The sequence below is a fragment of the Acipenser ruthenus genome, chromosome 20, assembly GCF_902713425.1.
Source record: "Acipenser ruthenus chromosome 20, fAciRut3.2 maternal haplotype, whole genome shotgun sequence".
NCBI classification, from domain to species: Eukaryota; Metazoa; Chordata; class Actinopteri; order Acipenseriformes; family Acipenseridae; genus Acipenser; species Acipenser ruthenus.
Window position 1 is genome coordinate 1,339,437 of NC_081208.1, and position 23,158 is coordinate 1,362,594.

Here is a 23,158-nt window from a genome sequence, read left to right on the forward strand (position 1 = left end):
GGAAGTCAGTCAAAGCTGTGCAGTCATGTCAACACTTAACCTCTAGCTCGGTTTCCGTAGATGATGAAGCTGCCTCTTCAATCAGTTGTGAAAGAGAAAGCTCTTCCATCTGTTCTGCTTGGATGTCGTTTCTAGCAGCCGTCGATTCCACAAGCGCTGGGTTATTCCAGCATGACACCACCCTTTGATCTTTAAATGAAAACCGAGGATTTGCTAAAAAAATAAATTGTTTCTTGGTAGTTTTACAGTATGCTGTTAAAATCAATTTACCCAAACTGAGAATGTGCCTTTGCACCTCCTTGGAGCCCGAAATCAGTTTTGAAACAGTCCTCAGTTCTCGTGGTTCAATTCCTCGCTTTAACCAGAGTTGTTCAATAAATGTTTGTTTTTTTTTTTACTCAAGATGATTCTAAACATTTTTAGCACCATAGTTAATTCAGTTGTGACTTTTTTTTTAAATTGCTGTGCTTTCTAGAGGCTATATTTCTGACTATATGCAAGTTTACCCCAGTAAGCTTTCATCTTTAATAAGGCATTTACTGTACAGTATATGGCACTGTAAAAGTGAATATGTCATTTATATATAATATGTTTTTAAAAAAAAAAAAATGTGTATGATGTTGGTGTTGTTCAGTAACGCACAGTGCTGTGTGCGTGCTGGTGGAGGGGGCACACTGCATCTCAGCATCGCGCTGTGTTGGTGTTGTTCAGTAACACACAGTGCTGTGTGCGTGCTGGTGGAGGGGGCACACTGCATCTCAGCATCGCGCTGTGTTGGTGTTGTTCAGTAACACACAGTGCTGTGTGCGTGCTGGTGGAGGGGGCACACTGCATCTCAGCATCGCGCTGTGTTGGTGTTGTTCAGTAACACACAGTGCTGTGTGCGTGCTGGTGGAGGGGCCACACTGCATCTCAGCATCGCGCTGTGTTGGTGTTGTTCAGTAACACACAGTGCTGTGTGCGTGCTGGTGGAGGGGGCACACTGCATCTCAGCATCGCGCTGTGTTGGTGTTGTTCAGTAACGCACAGTGCTGTGTGCGTGCTGGTGGAGGGGGCACACTGCATCTCAGCATCGCGCTGTGTTGGTGTTGTTCAGTAACACACAGTGCTGTGTGCGTGCTGGTGGAGGGGGCACACTGCATCTCAGCATCGCGCTGTGTTGGTGTTGTTCAGTAACACACAGTGCTGTGTGCGTGCTGGTGGAGGGAGCACACTGCATCTCAGCATCGCGCTGTGTTGGTGTTGTTCAGTAACACACAGTGCTGTGTGCGTGCTGGTGGAGGGGGCACACTGCATCTCAGCATCGCGCTGTGTTGGTGTTGTTCAGTAACACACAGTGCTGTGTGCGTGCTGGTGGAGGGGCCACACTGCATCTCAGCATCGCGCTGTGTTGGTGTTGTTCAGTAACACACAGTGCTGTGTGCGTGCTGGTGGAGGGGGCACACTGCATCTCAGCATCGCGCTGTGTTGGTGTTGTTCAGTAACACACAGTGCTATGTGCGTGCTGGTGGAGGGGGCACACTGCATCTCAGCATCGCACTGTGTTGGTGTTGTTCAGTAACGCACAGTGCTGTGTGCGTGCTGGTGGAGGGGGCACACTGCATCTCAGCATCGCGCTGTGTTGGTGTTGTTCAGTAACACACAGTGCTGTGTGCGTGCTGGTGGAGGGGGCACACTGCATCTCAGCATCGCGCTGTGTTGATGTTGTTCAGTAACACACAGTGCTGTGTGCGTGCTGGTGGAGGGGGCACACTGCATCTCAGCATCGCACTGTGTTGATGTTGTTCAGTAACACACAGTGCTATGTGCGTGCTGGTGGAGGGGGCACACTGCATCTCAGCATCGCGCTGTGTTGGTGTTTCCTCTTTAAGCTGCTCCTGCAGAGCCTGGGGGGAGAGAAGATAATGGGAGCAGGCATTATTTGCTTCTGTCACATTTCATTAGCGTCAGCCTTCACCCAGTCTGCACGGTTCTGCTGCTGATATAGAACAACTGAATGGGTGTCACTTATATTCCAGGCTGCGCTTCCATCCCTCCTGTGCTTTTATTGTGGACTGCACTGGAGGTGTGTGCGTGTGCTTCCTCAGGGTTTGTCTTTACTTTTTTTTTTCAATGAGCTAGACTTGAGTCTTGAATCAAATTTTGTTTTCCTCCCAACCTTCCCCAGTCTTCATTCCGTCTCTTTCGCTGTTTTCTCCATTAATAAAATCTTCCCTTCTTGAAGTAATGCTGAAGATTATTATTATTATTATTATTATTATTATTATTATTATTATTATTATTATTATTATTATTATTATTATTATAGTTCCTTGAGATTGGCTGCTGTTGTCAGTGTACTATGAGGTTAATGCCATATTAATGGTTCACAGTACTGCATTTATACGAAGAGTTTGAGAAGAAGGGGGTTATTATGTCATTTGATAAACTGTAATTCAAGATTATAATTGAACCAATTCCCCAATTTAATAATTTAAATGTATTTAAATCAAGAAAAGCAGAAGTACTTCGTGGGATCGACCCCTTGCCAGTACAGTTTTTGAGACAAATGGAGTCAAAGCGTGTTGTTTTAAAGAAGGCGCTTTTTCTTCAGTGGCACGGTGGGTGAAGCAGGTTTTTGCCCTCTTCCCAGTCAGAAGGCTGGGGCTGTAATGCTGTCCGCGGGCTTGACATTCAGATCTGCTCTCCCAGGTTAATTGCATTCAGTCAGTGCGGATCACATCGCGGAGGCGGGAGCCCTGCTCCTCTGGCACTGAGTGCATCTTTCTGGATTTCAGTCACGCTGGCTCCGCTTCCCAGCTCTCGCACAGAGGACGCTTATCCCTTGGGGGAAGGAAAAGTAGACTCCCAGATTTCCCGCAGAACAGAGCGTTTGGGGAAACTGGGAAAAGAGAAAAAAAAAAAGCTAAAAAAAAAATAATCGACAGTGAAATAAACAATTGGAGAATAAAAATGTGCTGTGTGCCAATGGGTATTATTCATCCGTCAGGAGGGTGGCATGACAATTACTAAACACTAGATGGCACTGTGCTGTAGGTTAACATCTCATTTGAATACAGGTAAGCTTGCTTGAGGCTAAAGTTGGAACCACTCTCTGTGGTAATGTCTGTGTGTGATGCCTCAAATATGGTACAATACTAGAAGTGTAGTGGTATATATACAGGCTAGTTATTGTTTTTATTGCTATTATTGCTTTTATAGCACAGAGGTTTTTAAAACTGAAGCAATAAATCCTGCAAGACAGTCATTGCAACAATCCAGGGATTTGAAATAATGACAGCATGTGCTGATTGCTTCGTTTTTCCGTGCTGCGGTTTGCAGACCTTCTCAAGTTACGACCCAGACGTTAAAGTCCAGTTTGCAGATGATCCGCTTGCATGAAACATTTCATTTTGTTTGTGGTTAACCTTCAATTCCTTTCTCCGGGGAGCGTGTGTGTTTGAAAACAAACCGTGGAGTTATTTATAGCCGTTCTCTCCCCCTCTGAAAGCTGTACTGTGAACATTGCGAATATGCATCTCTCCTGTCTCTTTATCGAAAGTGTGCGATGCAATTAAATTTACAGCACTCTCCACTGCACTGGTATATTGCTCTGGTAGAATCTTTGTGTTGTTGCCATGGGAACTAGCCGGTCAGGCTGGTTATGGCTGGGTGTATAATGCAAATGTTATTCCCAAAAGCAGACTGTCAGAATCGATATCACTCACCTTGTATGTTTTATATATATTATCTTTTATGGTTTATCGTGCGCAAGGCTGTAGGAAGACAACATAAAGCACATGTGGACGTTACTGTACATAGATTTGCTGTGTCTTCGACTGGGCCCTGTAAGGATATTCAGAATTATATGCTTGTCGCTTAGCCGAATCACACGTTCGGTTGATTTCAAACTCTGAAGACGGCATTACATAACTGTAGGATCTCTCTATCACCCCTTACTGTTGCATGGCACATGGATGGAAATAACTCCTATTGCATAGCAATTTCACATATGCCAGGTTTTAATACAGGCTTGAACAGCCCCAGTGTATAGGTGACAAGCTCAGGTGTGCATTATTCAACCCATAGTAAAACCAGGAGTGGATCAACCTGCTGTGCAGTGGGAGTCTCTTTTCCATCTCTGATGGTAGAAGATGCCTAGTTGTGCACACACCGGGCCACATTACTGCTCCTGTCCAACCACGAGACGTCAAAAGGCAGTCTGCCCAACTGTAAAGCACTCATGTAAAGCACTTTGACATGATATAAAAACCTCACTTGAACATTGACAAGTGTTTTCAAAGTGTCCTGTCCTAGACCGAGGGGAAGGTCTCTGGTGGCTTCCCCAGTTAGCACAGAGCCTGATGAAGAGTTATGGTATCACCATTGCCGGGAGCCATTAGCTGCTGTACCGGGGGGACCAATTAATATCCACTCTGCTGATCTCATAATCTCTTTAAGTGCTGATTTGATTTTAATAAATCATTTTATCATCAATTTGAACAGACAACCTATCCCCGGAGAGGCTTAATAATTACAGCTTTTTTCATTGTGTTTAATCTCTACCCTACCCCTAAGACTTGTCCACCCATGTTGCATGCTGCCTTCTATGAATTATAGACTAGATGTGCTGGGAAATGCGTCTCCACAGGTCTTATTTAACATGAGGTAATACATGACATTGAAAGTGCCTTGTGCTGCTTTAAATTTGAGTTTGGAATTGGTGGACATTTAGTTATACAAAAGGTACAATATTTGCATAGATTTTTAGAAACGATTTTGAGTGCAGCTTTTTAATTTGCAAACAAGACGAAGCACAGCACATGCGGTACGGTTTCAGAATCACAGTCAAATGAGATGAAGTACCTGGTGGCTTTAATGTCATTTCTCTCTTTTTACAGGCTCCAAAAAGGTAACAAATAAGGCAACGCTGTGGTATGTTCCGTTCTCCCTTCAAAACGTTGACAAGATCATCGAAGTTCCTCAAATTGAGGTAAGAGGAGGAAAAATAAAAATAATCACTGCTGTAACCGTAGGTTTAGTTTGTTTAATATCGTTTTGAGACATACTGTGCATGTTTCTGGTCAAACCGTTTGAGTCATGGAAGAAAGAAATCAGTCATTGTTACCATCCAATATGTTGGCACGTCTGGGTTCAACAGGCAATAAACAGCTGGACAGCTGCGCAGAGGTGAAATCTTTTTACTGGAATGTGGGTGCTTACTGATTTTTATTATTTTAGTTTGATTTTTGTAAGAGATTTTGCACACCGCTATACCTCAAAGAGCCACTTGGCACAGGTAGGGAATATCTGAATCATCACAACGAATATATTTTGTATCATATTTTGTTTAACTCCTCACATCCCGGGGACTATAAACCAACAGCTTTTGAAACACTCAGCGCAGAAGTTTATTGCCATTGATTGGCATTGTAAAGTCGAGGGAAGGACAGCTTTTTATCTTTTTGAATAGGCAATTACGGGTACAAGTATCAGCACACCCCTTGTTTATACCAGAGTGTCCCTTATGTAAGAGATAGCGTAAGAGACTCTGCGTAAGAGCAGGTGTGCTGTTTCTTACATCCCCTGGGGGTTAGTGTTGCCTGAGGACAGGTTAATGGTGACTCTGGAATATCTGATGTAGTTAGAATGTAGACTTGATTCTGCGAGTTCTATTGAGGTCACCAGGGGTGCTTTAAACTTCTGAGGGTTTGAAGACTGATGCATAGAATGATATACCGTGAATCTAAACAAGAAGAAAAATACATTCGTTCTGATAACTCTGATGTTTGGCAAGGAGGTGTTTTTAAGCTCACAGAAAAACCTGGAATGGATCACACCGCTATGCATGAGGATCTCATCCATCCCTGCTACATATTATATGTGGATCAGCTAACCTGATTGCTCTTTAAATCTGCAGCACAGCCTTTGCGTTCTTCAGTTCAGTTTAATATTTATAGAGGATTGCTGGGACTGACAAAAGCGTTTTTTTGTTTTGTTTTGTTTTTAAGCGCATGGGTTAATAGAGGTCAAACTACCCCAGAGAAAAAATATTCTTGGTATTTGTCTCCGTTGTTTTGTTCTCAGTAAATGATTCAAATAAAATTGGACCAACATTTTTCAAGTTATTTTGGAGGAAATGCATTGTTTATTATCCAACGGAAAATTCCTGAAACACCCATCACAAAGTTGTGTGGTCCGTGGTTTGTTTTTGCATTTTTCTGTCTGTGTGTTTGGTATTGAAATGAACATCTCAAGCTTTTGCCATGTTATGAATGTTTAATATCATGTTGTGGCAGTTAGCATACCATTAAAATCAGATTCCTTGGGAAGTGAATCAGCCATTCCCAAAGTGCTTTACAAATACCTCTTTAGCTTAGTCAGCACTCTCTTGAGTAAGTACTTCAACAGACTGAATTCGCTCGAGCCGTTTGGAATGCAGTTTAACAGTAATACTGGAAAACATGCAATGAAATGCTATTCCATAGTTTCAGTTGTGATCCGTGAACCCAAATCCACTCCCCCCTAGAGCTCCTTGTAACCTTTTATTCCCAGAACAATACATGGAAAGGCTTTGTTTTAGAAATACTGAAAGACGCATAATAAATTCAGTGACAAACGTTTCGACCAGAAGTTATTTTTCAATGCCTTCAGCATCGACTGTCAGACAGGTGATAAATCAACCCTGCATGTAGACTCTTCACAAGAGCCTTCAAATACAACCGGAAACATGCGAGCGCTGTGAACATAATGTATACAGGAGGCTCTCAATAGGGCAGCAGGGCGATTTGTTGATCAATGCGTGTTTAATTGAGGCAAAAAGCTGTGTTGATCAATATTTGATTCATTATTGCTTCTCTATCCCTGCCGACATGCAGAAGCTCAGTTTCCCTGTAATGCAAGCTTCCCCAGGTCTTCTGAGGGATATTGCCTCGTGCACATGCAGAAATACATGCACCATCTGTCAATCAGCCTTCCAGCAGGAAACCGTTACCTTCACAAACCAGGCAGGTGGTGCTGTGTGTGAGGACAGATGCAAGGTAATGAAGTCAACTACAAAGCAGCCCAGACCCAGAATTTAGGCATTCAGCCACATCTGATCAAAGTGACTTTGATAGAAAATGTGCTGTAACGTTTTCTATTCTCTACGTTGTCGGTTATTCGTTTGCCCTTTCTGTCAGTGTTTCGACTGGGTCCTTAACTTCCGATAGGGTCCGATTTTCAGTGAACTTTGAACGAGTTGAAAGGTTACATTGCCATGTGCTAAAAGAGAAATGTCATTTGCCGTTGCCTGTAAAACTGTTGTCTGTATTTGTTGGGGAGGTGTTTTTCTCTCTGGGTTTTAAGCATGAACATGACATATGTATTTTTCTACTGGCTTATGTCGTCGCAGGAATAAGTCTGCTGGCAGTGGGTTTCAGGAATTCATTCTCCAAGCTGAAATGTAACTGCGGGGGCCTCCAGCGGGGAGGAGGGAAACGTTTGGCTGTAACCAGGCTTTTGTTTTGTTTGTGGTTCCGCAGTACGCCAGCCCGGAGCAGGAAGAGGAAGGAAAGAAACGCTACGAAGCTCAGAAAATGGAGAGGCTGGAGACCAAAGAGAGGAACGGAGAAGCCATCATTCCAGTCATCAGCCCAGGTATCCAGACACTGTTTCAACTTCACATCTGTGGAAACACGGCTTTGTGACTGGAGGCATCGCCACCTCTTTTCATTTCCCACATGCCTGCTGATCCAGTGCCACTGGGATAGAAATAAGACCCATCGCATACCAGTTTGCTCCATTCCTGGTTTTACCATGAGTCTAATTAAAACACCTGAGCTTGTTGCCTATAGACTAATGCAGCTCGTATTAAAACCTGGATGAATCTGCTATGCAGTACTAGGAGTCTTATTTCCATCCCTGGGTCTACCCTAATACACAGAAAACTTCATGCTGTCTTGTTATTAAAACATTTATTTCCCTGGCCCCACATCTGTCTAGAGTGGCCAGTGTACCATTTAAAAGTGCACTGAAAGCCTAAGAAGTCCTGTAGGATTTTATTTGAAATGATACAATGTACCATGGAGACTTCATATTAAAAAATGCCTTTTATTTCCCCCAGATGTTTGCTGAAACATTCAAAATTAGAGGAATCCTTTTGGTGTCCTTAACTCAACCATTCTGGTACGGTTTAGCCTAGAGGTGGGGTAATGATGAGCTATTAATAAGGTTGCATGTAATCACACAAATCAGAACATGCCACAATTCTGCTTGATGTGACATTCTTACAGCAGCCCCTGGGTAAGTGTAATGCGTAATCCATAATGTACAACCTGCACAGTGGCCAAAATACCAAGAAGAAAGATCATTCTGAAACCTGTAAAGCACGAGGCGTTGGTAAACTGTACCCATGGGCCCAGTTCAGTTAACTGCTAGGAAAAGCATAGGGGGGAAATACAGCATAAAAGCAATCGACTGAGCAACACAAGAAAGAGCAATGCTGAACTGGATTGTATTAACCCTGTATCTGCCGGGACGGGCCACAGTGACACACACGAGAGTTTAGCTTTTATTTCATCTTTAAAACGCTCTGCAGAATTAAAAAAAAATAAAAAACGCTAACGTTACAACAGTGTTTAATTAACATTTTCCATTTCCTTGCGCTGCCTACATTGCAGACAGACAAACTAAAGGTAAGGCTTGTATTTTCATACTGGTACATTACGAATAACCGTCCTCTTTTGTGGAGTTTGATTTCAGACCACGGGTAAAAAAAAAAAAAAATTCCAGGCTGTGCTGCGGACAGGTATTCTCTAATGATGGAGCTGCTGGCCTAATAGGAGCTTTTTAAAAGTCCCAAATAACGTGAGCAGTTGGCCAAAAGCCATTGGTGATCTTTATCAGACTTGTAGTTTATTTGGTACTTTTTAAAGACGGATGTAAGGCTATAACATTGCCCTGGCAACTGTCAGTTTTGAGATTTCTCTGTTCGGTTAAACTAACCATGTTAATAAATAAATAGATAGATAAATACATAAATCATAGCTGAATTCATGAGAGAGAAAGACATGAAGCAGCTTAGCATGCTATTGATCATTTCACCAGCTGAGAACCAGGCCTGTTTGTTATAAAAGATTAAACGAAGAACTAACACAATGTTTTTCTTAGTCTCAGTCAGTCAAACCCGGCACATCTCAAAACCAAAACAGAAACTCTTTTTATTAGAACACTATTTGCATCTATGGTGCTATACATCTTTGTCAACTTTTCATATATTGCATACTCCAAAGGCCGGTTTCACAGATCCACAGTTAGCACAATTCTTGGTCTGTGAAACCAGCCGGAATAGTTCAGTTCCTGGGTTTGGCTGATACATTTGTGCAGTGTGTAAGAATCTGTTTCAGATGTTGTGTTCTCTTTTTTCTTTTTAATTTTTAGAGGAGTACACCGTGGGATTCAGCCAGTCCAGCCTGATCCATCTCGTGGGTCCGTCAGACTGCACTCTGCATGGATTTGTGCACGGAGGTACGTCTCATGCAGCTGCTTGTTTTCCAACGTGAGGGATTGTACAGGGTTAGCAAGGGCCTGGGTTTCACAGCTCCTCCAGGTTAGGGTGAGTATTGAAAGTCGGGGATGGAAACAAGACTCAAGTTGCATAGTACTTTGATCTACTCCCAGTTTCACTATGAGTTTAATAAGACACCGGAATGTGTGAGTCTTTATTTCCATCCCTAAACTGACAGTGCAGGTCGGTTCTGGGAATTTGATCAAACAGGTTCCTTGCTAAATCTGTAGTGCCCAAAATACTGCAATAAATCACTTTATAAAGTATTTGTTTCAAGCTATTGATTTCTTATGAAGCAAAAATAGGGTGGTGTACCAAGGTAGAAGCATAGCATAGTGTAGTCATAAAATAACACCACGTCATAGTGGAGCACATTGCATACAGTGTATTCAATTGCTCATGCAGACAGCCTCTTCATATGCTCTGCCATGCATTGTAAAGTGTTTCCATTACTCCCCAGTGACATTTTTTCTGTGTTCCTTTCATAAGGCACTTCTTTACCTTCTGATCAGCGATATGATAAACCCGCAGCTTGTAAATCCATCACCTCTACACATTTATTTGGCTGTGGGACCCAACTGGAATAAATCCTATTTCATGGCTTTTGTTGCGTTGTTGCACTGAAATGAATTCCCCATTCTGTTGAAAGGCGATTGAAGCAAAATGAATCAGAAAAACACTGTTCTGTAACCTGGAGACTTTAGGGTTAAGGCTATTTATATGAGTTGCAATTAAAGGAAATCTGACAGATAGATATTATTTTGCAAGATATTCTGTAAGCTGTTTATTTGCATGAAATACCTATCTACTGTAGCTTATGAATTTATCAGGATTTATTAGGATTGGGGTTTCCATGGCAAAATGATTTTACTGCATCAAACTGTGAGGCACTTTTCCATTCTAGAAATTCTAGAAAGAACAGAGCATTCTGCGTTCATTCAATGCAGATGAACTAAACCCCAAGCCGTTTGCCACCTGAATGAAGGAAATACATAAAACTGCCCCAGACATTTAGAAGTGGGGAGGTTTTTATTATGACAACTAGGTTTAAACAAGAAAAACATCTCAGCTGCTGGTGCTGGTTATCGATGCAGGTTGTATTTCATTATGAGAATTTCACTGTAAACCCAAGTGTAAAGAAGCTTAGAAGGGAAAGACTTGTATAGACTAGATTGCAAAAGACTGCGTCACTCAGGTAAGTTCAAAAGACCGCCAGGTGCCATCCCTTTGGGGTTATTGCGTAACATCTCAGTTTAAGAATATCTCTGTGGCTGCTTATTACCACAGTAAAGTGTGCCCGTTCATCCGAACAAATACTCCCCAAATAATGTATTATCATTGAATCTGCTTTGAAAGCCCTAAGTTGACTTGACAGTGGAAAACAGCAATAGAAAAATCCAGTTAAAATGATGTGACTTGATATATGTAATGTTTTTTTTTTAATTTGATTTAATTTGTATTGTTTCTAAGCAGTTCCATAAAAAGAAGCATGTTCCTGCAAAGGGCTGCTTTTCAGGTTAAAGCAGGTGATAGTGAATGAGGCGGCTGCACAAGCAGAACTCCTGTGTAACACAGAGGAATTATTTAGAGCACAGTGACAAACACATTCCGAAGGATGTGCTTGAGACCAGGAGTGCTTATTGTGTGGGGAATGGGGGGGGGGGGGGGGACAGAAAATAAGTAAAATGTTGAACCCCACATTAAATGAATCATTTGTAAATTACTACGATTCATAATCATTTGTTTCCCTTATGTCACATTTTCCACACATGTAATTCTCATCTGTTGTTAATAAAATACAGCATTTGTATTTAACACTATGTACAGATACTGACATTTTGGGATATTGTGCGTGACTTTTAAAATGAAATATTACTTATTCATGTGTTTTTTTTTTTTTTTTTAGTCCTTGAGATACCAGCTTTTGAATGTATTAGCAGTTCTACTGTCAACACCCCCAGACTATGCAGTGGATTTTATTAAAAATAAAACAACAACATTTGGGGACGGCATGCATGTGATATCTATTGAGATGATGCATCCTAGTTCATATTTCAGTAGGATCATTTGCCCTTACTGTAAACTGCACTGTATTTTTTGCATTGTGACATCTGTGAGTCGTCTTGGATAAACATGCCAGGTGTTGCAGTTCACAGGTGATCGCTGCAGTTGTGTTTTGCTTTTGAATCTCGTGCTTGTTAGTTCTGAGCTGATCAATCCTAGGCTCGTTCTTGCTGGTTGCTGGTGTAGATGTACACTGATTTGAAATGCATCTTCAGTGTTGTTTTTTTCCCCCTCTCTCGTGCTAATTAAAAGGAACCCAGCGCTTGGTGTTTGCACAGATTTCACACATCAGTGAGAGTTTCTGCTTTGTTGGCGGCTTATGGGCAGTCACAAGGTGTTATTAGTTTAGGGACAGATCTCTCGCTACTTGCTTTTTAATGGAGTTTGGGGTCAGGGCTTGCAGCTGAAATATAGACAGCTCTTTGTGCAGTGGAGGTAACTTCTGGCTCATGCTCTTAATTTTTGTTATTATTATTTATTTATTTGTCAAATGCCTTTATCCAAGGCGACTTACAGGTGTTACAGGGCAGTACAGGGTTACAATGCAAGATTATTGTTTAAATACAGTGCAGTTTACAGTTAGGGCAAATAATACTACTGAAATATGAACTAGGATTGCAACAAGTTATATCTACAACGACAGATTAGCAGTGCAATAGTGCAAGGATAGTGCATCAGTTTAGGATATAAGGTTTGTAATTGACAGTTTACATACAACCTCGCAACCAATCAGAGGGCAGGATTGAATCTAGGATAGGGCCTGTTCCTGTCCCATGTAATTGTAGGCTACATGATACTAGTAGTCTACCACATAATCAATTACACGAAATCAATGAATGAGACAAGTTTACATTTTCAATCAGTCAAGCTGGGGAGCCATAATAGCCCCTTCTGGCACTGGCTGAATGCACCGTATTGACTGGATAAGCGTGCTTTTTATTGTAGGCAGATCAGCCGGGCTGTGTGGGTCAGAGGGCATCTGTGACACTGCAGATAACACTGTGGTCATTTGTGATTCGAGTTTCCCACTGCAATTGCAACTCCCCGATGGGGTGGAGGGGTGATTAAACCAGGATGTTAGAAATCTATAAAGCATTTTTTAAAATGGTGTCCTCACTACAAGCCAACCAGATGGTGATAACATAACAGCACCTGTTGCAGAAGAAAAATACTGGATTTCTAAATGCTCTAATCTGTTCGGTTACTCTAAAAGCCTGGTGGAACTACAGCAAGTGAACCCCTAATGTGCTGCACTTGGACTGCAGTTAACACAGGTGAAATTATTTTTATTTTCGCATGCAATCTGAGAAGTTGTTACCAGAAGCCTCAAGAGGATTGATTTTCTATGAAGCACTAGCCTTTGGGTGACAGAGATTGATTTATTTATTTTTCTTTTTAATGAGGTGCTGTGGGAAAGCGATGTCGTGCCCAAGGCCCACGGCGGTATTCCTAGAAAAAAAAAAAAAGCAAAACGAAACATGACTTCATGTTCCAGAAAAACCACAAAGATTTTATTAAGACGGCAGAATTGTCACTTCATTCTTCGAGCCACTGTCGTGAGGTTAAAAAAAAAGGAATGTTCACATATCTTACAATCTCCCCTTCTATAAAACTCGAGCTGCAGCTGAAACCAGCAGAGGCTACAGTATATCACCAAATGATCAGAAGACGCAATCGGATCATCCCTCGCACACGCTGCTTTAATTAATATACAGCAAGTCTGGTCTTGACTTCAGCTGCACTAAAATAGGCTTGGTTTGCAATGCTAGCCCCTCTGTAAGAGTTCGAGGCTGTCACTGGCAGTGCTGGGATGCGTGCCTTTTGCCTCTGCTTGGCCTTGGGGTTTTCACCAAGAAGCCCTTTTAGATCTGACAGGTAGCATAATATCCCTAACAGCCTTCAGTACTATTTTTAAGCGTCTGATTTCATTGCCTAGTTGAAAATGAGTGCTTGGTTCCAAGAAGCCTGAGAAGGACACAGAAACAAAAGCATGCTTGCTATCTATACCTTCTGCGTGCAAAGTCGCAGTCACGAGGACATGGCAATTTGCTATGCAAAGCATCAAGCGAGGGCTTGGAACCATGTGGGCACCTATATGCTGCATCACTGCCCCCAGATGACTGTGGCACCCGGATGCTTTGGTTCTGCAGGCAAGAATGACAAGCTTTGTTTCTGGTATTTTGCTCCACGTCATTCGCACGATTTTTACAGTCAGTAAAACTGCACCCGATAAAGTCACCAAACCAGAAACGAACAATCTTACATTTAATTTAGAGGCTTGTGAGCAGTCTGAAGTTGTTTCTTACTGGTTTTAAAATCGTACTTTGTGTTTTCTCAATCACAAATTGGAATAAAGAGCTTGCAGAATCACGCCCACTATTCTTTTTTTTTCATGTCTGGGCTGAGCTGTAACTGTGATGCATTCGATAGCATGTTTTCATGACCACCCCTTCCAGCTGCCTTTTGCAGCATCAAAACTGTTCTCCCCAAATGTGCAGTAACCCAAAGTTCTGCAGAATGAGATCAGATTGCTTTTATTCCTATTAAAGCTTCCTGATGTTTTCATGTGGTTCGGTCATGCATCACATGTTGTAATCTGTTACTGTAAAATACTGTTGCGTTAGAAAATATTACTGTGCAAAAGATGGAAAACAGATGTCATGTTACATCACATTAATTGATTCAGTAGTGTAGCTCTGCTAAAATGGAAAAAAAAAACATGCTGCACGAAAACATAATTTTTCCATACAGATTTATTTACTGATTATTCTCTTGTGGGAGGTGTGCATCCCTAGTGATGTGGGTGTAGTCTTCAGAGTACTGGTGTGGATGTATGTTTCACTCTGAAACGAAGATCTACCGAAGGATTTATACAACAATAAAAACTCTGTATGCACATTCTTGATCAAGTTGCTGGAATTTATTTTTATGTCTTGGTAGATTTGTGTTCGTCTCTGAAAATGTGCTGGTCTTAGGACTTGCTTCAGACTCATGATGTCTCATTTGTATGTGTGGGATATGTATGCAGCTTCCATACATTGTCGGGTTCATTATCATGCATTAAAAGTTGTAGAAATCTGCTGACTGGCTTCAGTTTCCTATCCGTTTGTTTGATTGATCTTTCCAGTTTTTTATTTTTTTATTGACTGTGTATTATTATTATTATTATTTGTTTATTTAGCAGACGCCTTTATCCAAGGCGACTTACAGAGACTAGAGTGTGTGAACTATGCATCAGCTGCAGAGTCACTTACAACTATGTCTCACCCGAAAGACGGAGCACAAGGAGGTTAAGTGACTTGCTCAGGGTCACACAATGAGTCAGTGCCTGATGTGGGATTTGAACCGGGGACCTCCTGGTTACAAGCCCTTTTCTTTAACCACTGGACCACACAGCCTCCTGTTTATTTAAAACAAAAACACCTTGTTGTTTTGAAGAAATATTGATTGCATTTTTGCATCCAAATAGACTGACGTTGTTCCAAAAACCCGAATAGGACAGTCTGGTGGCCTCTAATTGTTTTGAGAATGAATTATTTTTTTCACTCGCTTTTTCTGTGTTTCTAGTCGGAAACGTTCCTGAGGTGTGTTATTCCGGCGGCTGTATTTTTTAGCTATGACTTCCAAACATCTCACTTGACATGGATGACTTACAGACGTGCCCTTAACTTGGTCAGGCAGGTCTTCAGTATACATACAAGGCATGTCCCTGTGTCCAGTTTCCTCTTCTGCTACACTGTTGTTATTATCTTCAGCAGTTCAGTCAGCCCTCTCCACTGCAGTTTCATGCTCAGGCAGTGCAGCCCCACAGCTTGAAGCAGAATGTTTTTCTTGCTGGGATGTTAATAATCAAACTCAGAGCCCCCAGGTTCAGCAGAATGAGTTCCCCATCGCTGGTTAGCAAGATGGTAAACAATGGCTACTATTTTAGAGTTATAAACTGTAGGGAACGACATTTACAAATGCTTTGTAGGACTTTAAAAGATTTTTTTGCAGGGTTCACATTTTTAGTGTGGGGTCTTAGGAACCCACAACCTTACATTAAGACCCCTCTGGTACACACAATGCAGCAAGTCAAAAGAGGGGCAAGAGGGTGTACTGTAGAATCTGGGATGTGTTGTGTGAACGCACCCCTCTTCCTCTCTCTCCGTTCACGTTTTCCAGTCGTGTGCTGCGATGCTCCCTATTAGGGGCTTTATACTTGTTTCCATGGAAACCGTGGTTGAATGCTCCGGGATTGGAAAGGGCACATAAGTTTGTTTTTTAATAAAGGGAAATAAAAACAAACAGTGAGCCTGCGTTTATGCTGCACATTTTAATGTCAAGTAGTGTGCGTTTGTATCAGTCTAGCCTAGCTGTTTTCAGTCAGCAGTATGAAGCGCTTACATCACATCATAAGTATGAAGCTTGTTCATATTTTGTAGATCTGTCTTGTAGCTGTCCACAGACGTTTAGCTCCAGCCTGTATTAATCACTCCTGCCACAACAACGCAGCGCTCACAACAGCAAAGTATCCATCAGGCAAACGGATCGGTAAATAAATACAATTGGACGCCCTCCAGCCGAGCCTCGTAAAAATAATTACAACCTCAAGGCAGATTTCATCCATCATCATTCGAAAGCAGTGCAAGTCGCATTTTGTGTTTGTTTGTAAATGAGCCCTTTACTTGCAAATAATCGAGAGCCAAAACAAAGCCGTTCTCTCTGCACCACTCAAGACCGGCGCAAGCCCTCCGGCACTGACATTTACAGTATGGGGGGGATCCAGGTCGTCCTTGTGTTACTGAACATCAATCTCCCTGTATGTAACTGACTGGACTTTCAATGGGGTCTTCGTTCTAATACGAGCGTACAGAAGGCCTAATGAATGAACAAATTACTGAAATTAGTAAACTGCCACCAACTAATTCATTTGAACAGGATTTAGGGGAAAGTGCAGTGTTTAATTCTTCCTTGTGTTAGGGGTGTTAATAGTGTGTTTTAGAGTTTAATGGCTATATACACAAAGCATTTACCACTGTACCAAGTTTATACTATGTTGTATAATGTGTTGGTAGTATGCATTATTGTGTAATAACATGATAATAACTGTAGCTACCGACTGCTGTTACATGGTAACTACCGGTGGTACAAATGTGTAATTACACTGGACCTGTACCAGGGGTTACCATGTAATTCCATCAGGTAACCAGATGTTTTTGACAAGGCCATGTCCATACAATAACACAGCAGTTACAAATAAGAGTAAGAACCATTGATAGTTATTACAATGTAGTTCTGTAACGTTTTCAGTTTGTTAGCACTGTGCTTTGTGAACGTGGCTCAAAATGTTATACACATGACAAAGTGTCAAAAATATGCGTGTGTCAAATAGAGACCTGCCTTTAGTGCCTGTATAGTCCTAGGCAAACTCAGTGATGAAATCATTTATGTTTAAATGTTTAAGAGAAAGTATTTAGAGTAGTTTGCAGTCAGCCCACCTGCTTTTAAAATGTTAGCCGGGTGTGTAGGTTTCAGATCAGCAGATTGCATCTGCTGATATTCAACGACATTAATTTATTCTCTTAAAAAAAAAAAAACACCTACGGTAGTCAAGCCCAGTTGGCCTTTCTGGTGATATTAACAAAATGTGTTACTATAGCAACGTCTCATTATGAAGCAGCGCAAGTCTTTTAATTACACAGTTGTAGACAGAGATTAAAAAAACACGTTCTTGGGAAACAAAACAACAAAAAAAAACCCCAAGCCTACATTTACAGGTCTAAATATAGAAGTGATTTTGTAATGAAAGCCCCTGGAGTAGGAGGGACTGTAAAGCCCAAGGCTGATTTTTTTAAAGTGGCTTTTGTTTTCAATGCCCCGTGTGTGACTGATGAGGGGAAAATCTGGGGGTAAATCGTCATGAGGAATCTGATCACGGAGATGCACTCGTTTTGGCACACCATGAGATTCATTTTGAATGGCTGTTTCCAGTCCAGACCGGTCCCTCCTGGTCTGTACCCTTTGGAATTACACAGAAAGCTGGAAGACTCCTGCCTCCATCGCTGTCTTTACCGCTTTCTGTGTCAGTACCTGTGCAGTTGGTACTCAAAATCCTGTGCTACTGAAGTGCAGTAACCGCGATGCGGTTTGGAAGGTGCTCTTCTATGGATGTGCATTCAAGGTCAAGTAACTTTTTAAAGTGCACAGTTTCCTACTCAATTCCATCACGGTCTACCCTGAATACAAATCTTCCTACAGTATAAAGCCACATGATCATTGTTTTATTACTTTTATTGAGTTTCCTCCCATGTCAGTATCGTGGAGGCACGTCTAGACTGCCTGCCCCCCTGGCCTCCGCAACCCTCTGGAAAGCAGCGTTAGACCGTAAACCCCCTTTGATTAATAGCGAGTCGCTGACAGCCGGGTCTAGAGGGCAGGCTGATTCATTTGGAGAGGACTGGGACACAGTGCTCACGACATGGGAATAAATCGGGGTTAATGCGATCTCATTCGTCACTTCTTCTTCTTAATAATGACGGAGGCCCCCTTAGCGGGCTGTGCAGGGTCCCGGCGTGGGGAGAAAGTTTCATTAGATGGGTAGCGCAATCCTCTCCCTGTCGTATTGTTAAAGGCTTTGCTGTGGGATCACTCCAGCTCTCTTCATAGATGGATCGACCCCAATTCTGACAATCGAGGATTTGATTTGATATGGCAGCATAGCACTGAAGTGGATTAAAACTTTTTTTTTTTTTTTTTAGGTAGAGTAAGATGTTGACCTAACACGTTTTTTTCTGAGAAAGTCAAGACCATTTCTGCCACCTATGGTAACAACATGGTCCAAATTAATTATCTCCTTCTACAATCCGCCTCTAAAAGGGAAAAGGGGGTACACGTCTTTTAATAAGGTACAAGGCGGCTGGGCCAGGGAGCTGCGAGCCTGTAGTGTAGCCAAGGACATAAAGGTCATTCTCCAGAGCCTTGCCTGTGCCTCCACGACCCCTCTGCTACATCAGCGACTTTGAGCACCGGGCGATGCTAAAAATAGAATCTTAATTGGAGAGTAAAAAAACGGGCAGCCCCTGACACAGCTTTGCTAGCAAGCTTTGGCAAGCAATGTCCGGGTATCAGTCTCTAGCCTAGCTGCACCAGCATATTAATTATCATAACTGTCTTTTATTAAAAAACAAAAACACGTCTGATTCTGCAGAGGGGAAATGTCATTGCTTCTTTGTAACAGAGGTTTCGGTTTTTGTCCAGAATCTCTCAGGCTGCTGATACTGGGGTGTATGGCAATGCTATACACATATAGGTGTTGGGCATATTGTCTCTACCTTGATAACAGAACAAATCCCCCATTTACCCTGAACTCTCCCTCCCACTCTCATTCGAATCTCGCGTGACCTGTAGTCTCTCGCACGAGACTCTGTCATGTCTTAAAGGTACAGCACTCAAAACCTAATCGTCACAAACTTCAAAAAACCTGAACGATGCGGCGCAGATGTTTCAAAGCCTCTCACAGCGGGGTCCAACGCGCTGTCATTTTCATTTTCACCGACACGGCTGCAGAGAATGACAATAGCGCTACCCAAATGTCGACCTGAATTCTAATAAGCTTGGGAAGATAATAAGAGTTAGTCCGGGGACCAGTCGTAAAAAAAAACTACTTTTAAAGACTTATTCCTGGGAAGGTTACGTGCAAGAAATGTCCGATTTAAACCATAAAATCGAATAGAGCACTGAAGCTAGAAGCATGACGAGGTGATACATTCTACTGTGAATGTTTTCTGCATGGCTGTGAATGACAGGTGATATTATCTGCTGTCAAGGTACTGGATTGCGAGAGAGGAGATAAAAGTGACCTGTGTCTCCAGATCAGAATGCAATCAACTACCGTAGCACCTATGCATCTTAATCTTATTCAGACACAGTATTGAGAAATACGGGGCTTTGTAGCAGCTTCATATCACTTACAGTAGGGTATCAATTGAAAAGGCTAAAGGCTTTGAAAGTCTCAACCCGGCCCTGTTAAAAGACTTATTAAAAAGTGTCACTACCCCTGTGGCTGACAGTGCTATCTGTAGGGTAAACTATAGGGTAAACACAGGAGGCTTTTAATTAACAATTGGATTTTAAGGTCATTTCGGTTTTAGATGACTGATCTACATGAATCAAAAACAGCCGTGATCTCCAAACTTAATACAATCTGGGTAAATGTGACGTTGATTGACTCGATTTAAGATTTGTTCATATGAGTTAAAGGGGTACGGGGGACCAGGGTGCAGTGCAGTGCAGTGCAGGACTGAAAGTAAATTCTAGCTGGTATCAAAGAACTGCTAATGATCTATTGGTTTTGCTGGTATGAACGTGTACTGTACATTCATTGAAAAGGTCCTTTCCTTACTCGACCTCAGTGTTGTACTCACTTCAATTCCTAGTGTATTTCAGTAAAACAAACACTTTACATATATATGTATGTATGTATGTATTTGTAACTGGAATCAGGAAACCAAAAAACAACCCATTGGATGCAGATAATCATTTCAAATAGATCAGTCTTGTTTTAGCAAGTCAACTACAGTGCAGAAATGCATATAGACACGTTTCAGGGTTATTTTTAAAACAAAAATAAAAAATAAATAAACTTGAACAGTAATGGGGGGAGGTGGCAGATTCTTCACAAAATGAGGAAAACAAAGAAAAGGAATGGTGGTGATTACTTTTCTTCAACAAAATAAACCATTCTGTTCTCGCCCCCTACTGAAGCTCAATGATCAAAAACCAAAAAAAAAACAACAAAGTGAGTGTGACAGGATGGACCGAGGTTTGAGACTCAGAGACAGTTTTAAAGTTCAAAAATAAAGTTTTTAATAAACAAAAATAATCAAATAAATAGGCACAAGGGCCAAACAAAAAGATTTCAAACACAAAATACAAACACAAAACAAAAAACTTACAAAATAAAGTTTCCAGGCTGAGCGTTGCCTTCACTGGAACAGAAAAACACAGCACAAACAAAACACTCCTTCTCCTTCCAAAACTCTCTCTACAACTCTCCAACTCTCTCTCCTAGCCAGGGCCTCTCCCCTGGCTTTTATCCCCTGTGGCTGGAGCCCAATTATTCAATAATTACTGATTAGTCAATTAGGGCTCCAGCCACATTCTCACATGTTTTTCTGGCAGGGAGGAATTTTAACCCCCTCCCTGCCAGTCCCAACATTGATCATAAAGACGGGGCAGTACCCCGTCACATATCCCCCCCCTTGTGCCAAGCACAACATGGCCTAAATGGCCACCTCCCCCCTCAGTCTCAGTCCCGAAAGAGGGGGAAGCACAGTGTCCATGGGGGTGGCCATGGTGGGACGTCCGGCACCACCCAATTCTTCGTGGCCAGCAGCTCCCCTCCGTGGGGCTCCGGCCATAGTGTAGCGACCCCAGGCGAAGCAGGATCCCTGGCAACCCCAGGCGACGGCAGCAGCAGCGGACCCTCGGGAGGCGTCGGCAGCAGCAGCGGACCCTCGGGAGGCGACGGCAGCAGCAGCGGACCCTCGGGAGGCGACGGCAGCAGCAGCGGACCCTCGGGAGGCGACGGCAGCAGCAGCGGACCCTCGGGAGGCGACGGCAGCAGCAGCGGACCCTCGGGAGGCGACGGCAGCAGCAGCGGACCCTCGGGAGGCGACGGCAGCAGCAGCGGACCCTCGGGAGGCGGAGACGGGAACGGCGGCCCGGCTCCCTCTGGTGGCGGAGACGGGAACGGCAGCCCGGCTCCCTCTGGTGGCGGAGACGGGAACGGCGGCCCGGCTCCCTCTGGTGGCGGAGACGGGAACGGCGGCCCGGCTCCCTCTGGTGGCGGAGACGGGAACGGCGGCCCGGCTCCCTCTGGTGGCGGAGACGGGAACGGCGGCCCGGCTCCCTCTGGTGGCGGAGGCGGAAACAGCAACTCGTCTCCCTCTGCTGGCGGAGGCGGGAACGGCAGCTCGTCTCCCTCTGCTGGCGGAGGCGGAAACAGCAACTCGTCTCCCTCTGCTGGCGGAGGCGGGAACGGCAGCTCGTCTCCCTCTGCTGGCGGAGGCGGGAACGGCAGCTCGTCTCCCTCTGCTGGCGGAGGCGGGAACGGCAGCTCGTCTCCCTCTGCTGGCGGAGGCGGGAACGGCAGCTCGTCTCCCTCTGCTGGCGGAGGCGGGAACGGCAGCTCGTCTCCCTCTGCTGGCGGAGGCGGGAACGGCAACTCGTCTCCCTCTGCTGGCGGAGGCGGGAACAGCCTGTATTCTTCCCCTACAGGTCCCTTCAGCCCTAGGCCTGTGGGCTTCCCCTTCTCGGGCCGTGGACGCACCGACTCCTCCCTCTCGGGCTGTGGACGCACCGACTCCTCCCGCTCGGGCCGTGGACGCACCGACTCCTCCCGCTCGGGCTCCTCCCCCTCGGGCTGTGGACGTTCGGGCTCCTCCCTCTCGGGCTGTGGACGTTCGGGCTCCTCCCTCTCGGGCTGTGGACATTCGGGCTCCTCCCTCTCGGGCTGTGGACATTCGGGCTCCCCCTCTCTGGGCGACGGCAGCGGCCCCCATTCTGGCTCTTGGGACGGCGGATCCTCCCCTTCCGGCTCTCGGGACGACGGCTCACCCCTCTCTGGCTCTCGGGACGGCAGCTCCTCCCCTTCTGGCTCTCGGGACGGCAGCTTCTCCCCTTCTGGCTCTCGGGACGGCAGCTCCTCCCCTTCTGGCTCTCGGGACGGCAGCTCCTCCCCTTCTGGCTCTCGGGACGGCAGCTCCTCCCCTTCTGGCTCTCGGGACGGCAGCTCCTCCCCTTCTGGCTCTTGGGATGGCAGCTCCTCCCCTTCTGGCTCTCGGGACGGCGGCTCACCCCTCTCTGGCTCTCGGGACGACGGCTCACCCCTCTCTGGCTCTCGGGACGCCGGCTCCTTCCCTTCTGGCTCTCGGGACAGCGGCTCCTCCCCTTCTGGCTCTCGGGACAACGGCTCCTCCCCTTCTGGCTCTCGGGACAGCGGCTCCTCCCCTTCTGGCTCTCGGGACAGCGGCTCCTCCCCTTCTGGCTCTCGGGACAAAGGCTCACCCCTCTCTGGCTCTCGGGACAAAGGCTCACCCCTCTCTGGCTCTCGGGACGATGGCTCACCCCTCTCTGGCTCTCGGGACGATGGCTCACCCCTCTCTGGCTCTCGGGACGATGGCTCACCCCTCTCTGGCTCTCGGGACGATGGCTCACCCCTCTCTGGCTCTTGGGACGACAGCTCCACCTTCTTTATTGGAATGATTGGGGCGTCTCCCATATCTACCGCCAGGTAATTAATGACCATCAGGGCCAGCTCTGCGAAGGACGCCGGGTGATGCTGTTCCTCCCACTTTTCCCACCTCCCCCCATCTCGACGCCACAGTGTGTTGACAACTATGGGGAGGTCGTGGGAGAGGTCTGCCTCAGGGTGCATCAACCAGTCCCATATTTCCTGGGATGGTGGTGAAGGCGGTGATGTAGGAAGTGGTGGGATGGCTGCCGAGGACGGGGTTTGCAGCTGCTCCTGGTCCCGATTGTGGGGGCATCCTGCCCAGTTGTGGCCATCCACCTCACAGTACCCAC

General features: G+C 44.5%; 1 protein-coding gene across 4 annotated transcripts in view; it reads left to right on the top strand.

Annotated features, from left to right (window-relative positions):
- Positions 1-23,158, top strand: part of LOC117963761 (cytosolic acyl coenzyme A thioester hydrolase-like) — a 62,789-nt gene that overhangs the window by 12,159 nt on the left and 27,472 nt on the right. For 3 of the 4 annotated variants that reach the window (XM_058993050.1, XM_058993052.1, XM_058993051.1), the window contains exons 4-7: positions 4,881-4,972; positions 7,503-7,617; positions 8,640-8,654; positions 9,400-9,486. In XM_058993050.1, coding sequence (XP_058849033.1) covers positions 4,881-4,972; positions 7,503-7,617; positions 8,640-8,654; positions 9,400-9,486 — 309 coding nt within the window. The remainder of the gene's footprint in view (positions 1-4,880; positions 4,973-7,502; positions 7,618-8,639; positions 8,655-9,399; positions 9,487-23,158) is intronic. The other variant, XM_058993049.1, reaches the window with a different exon arrangement.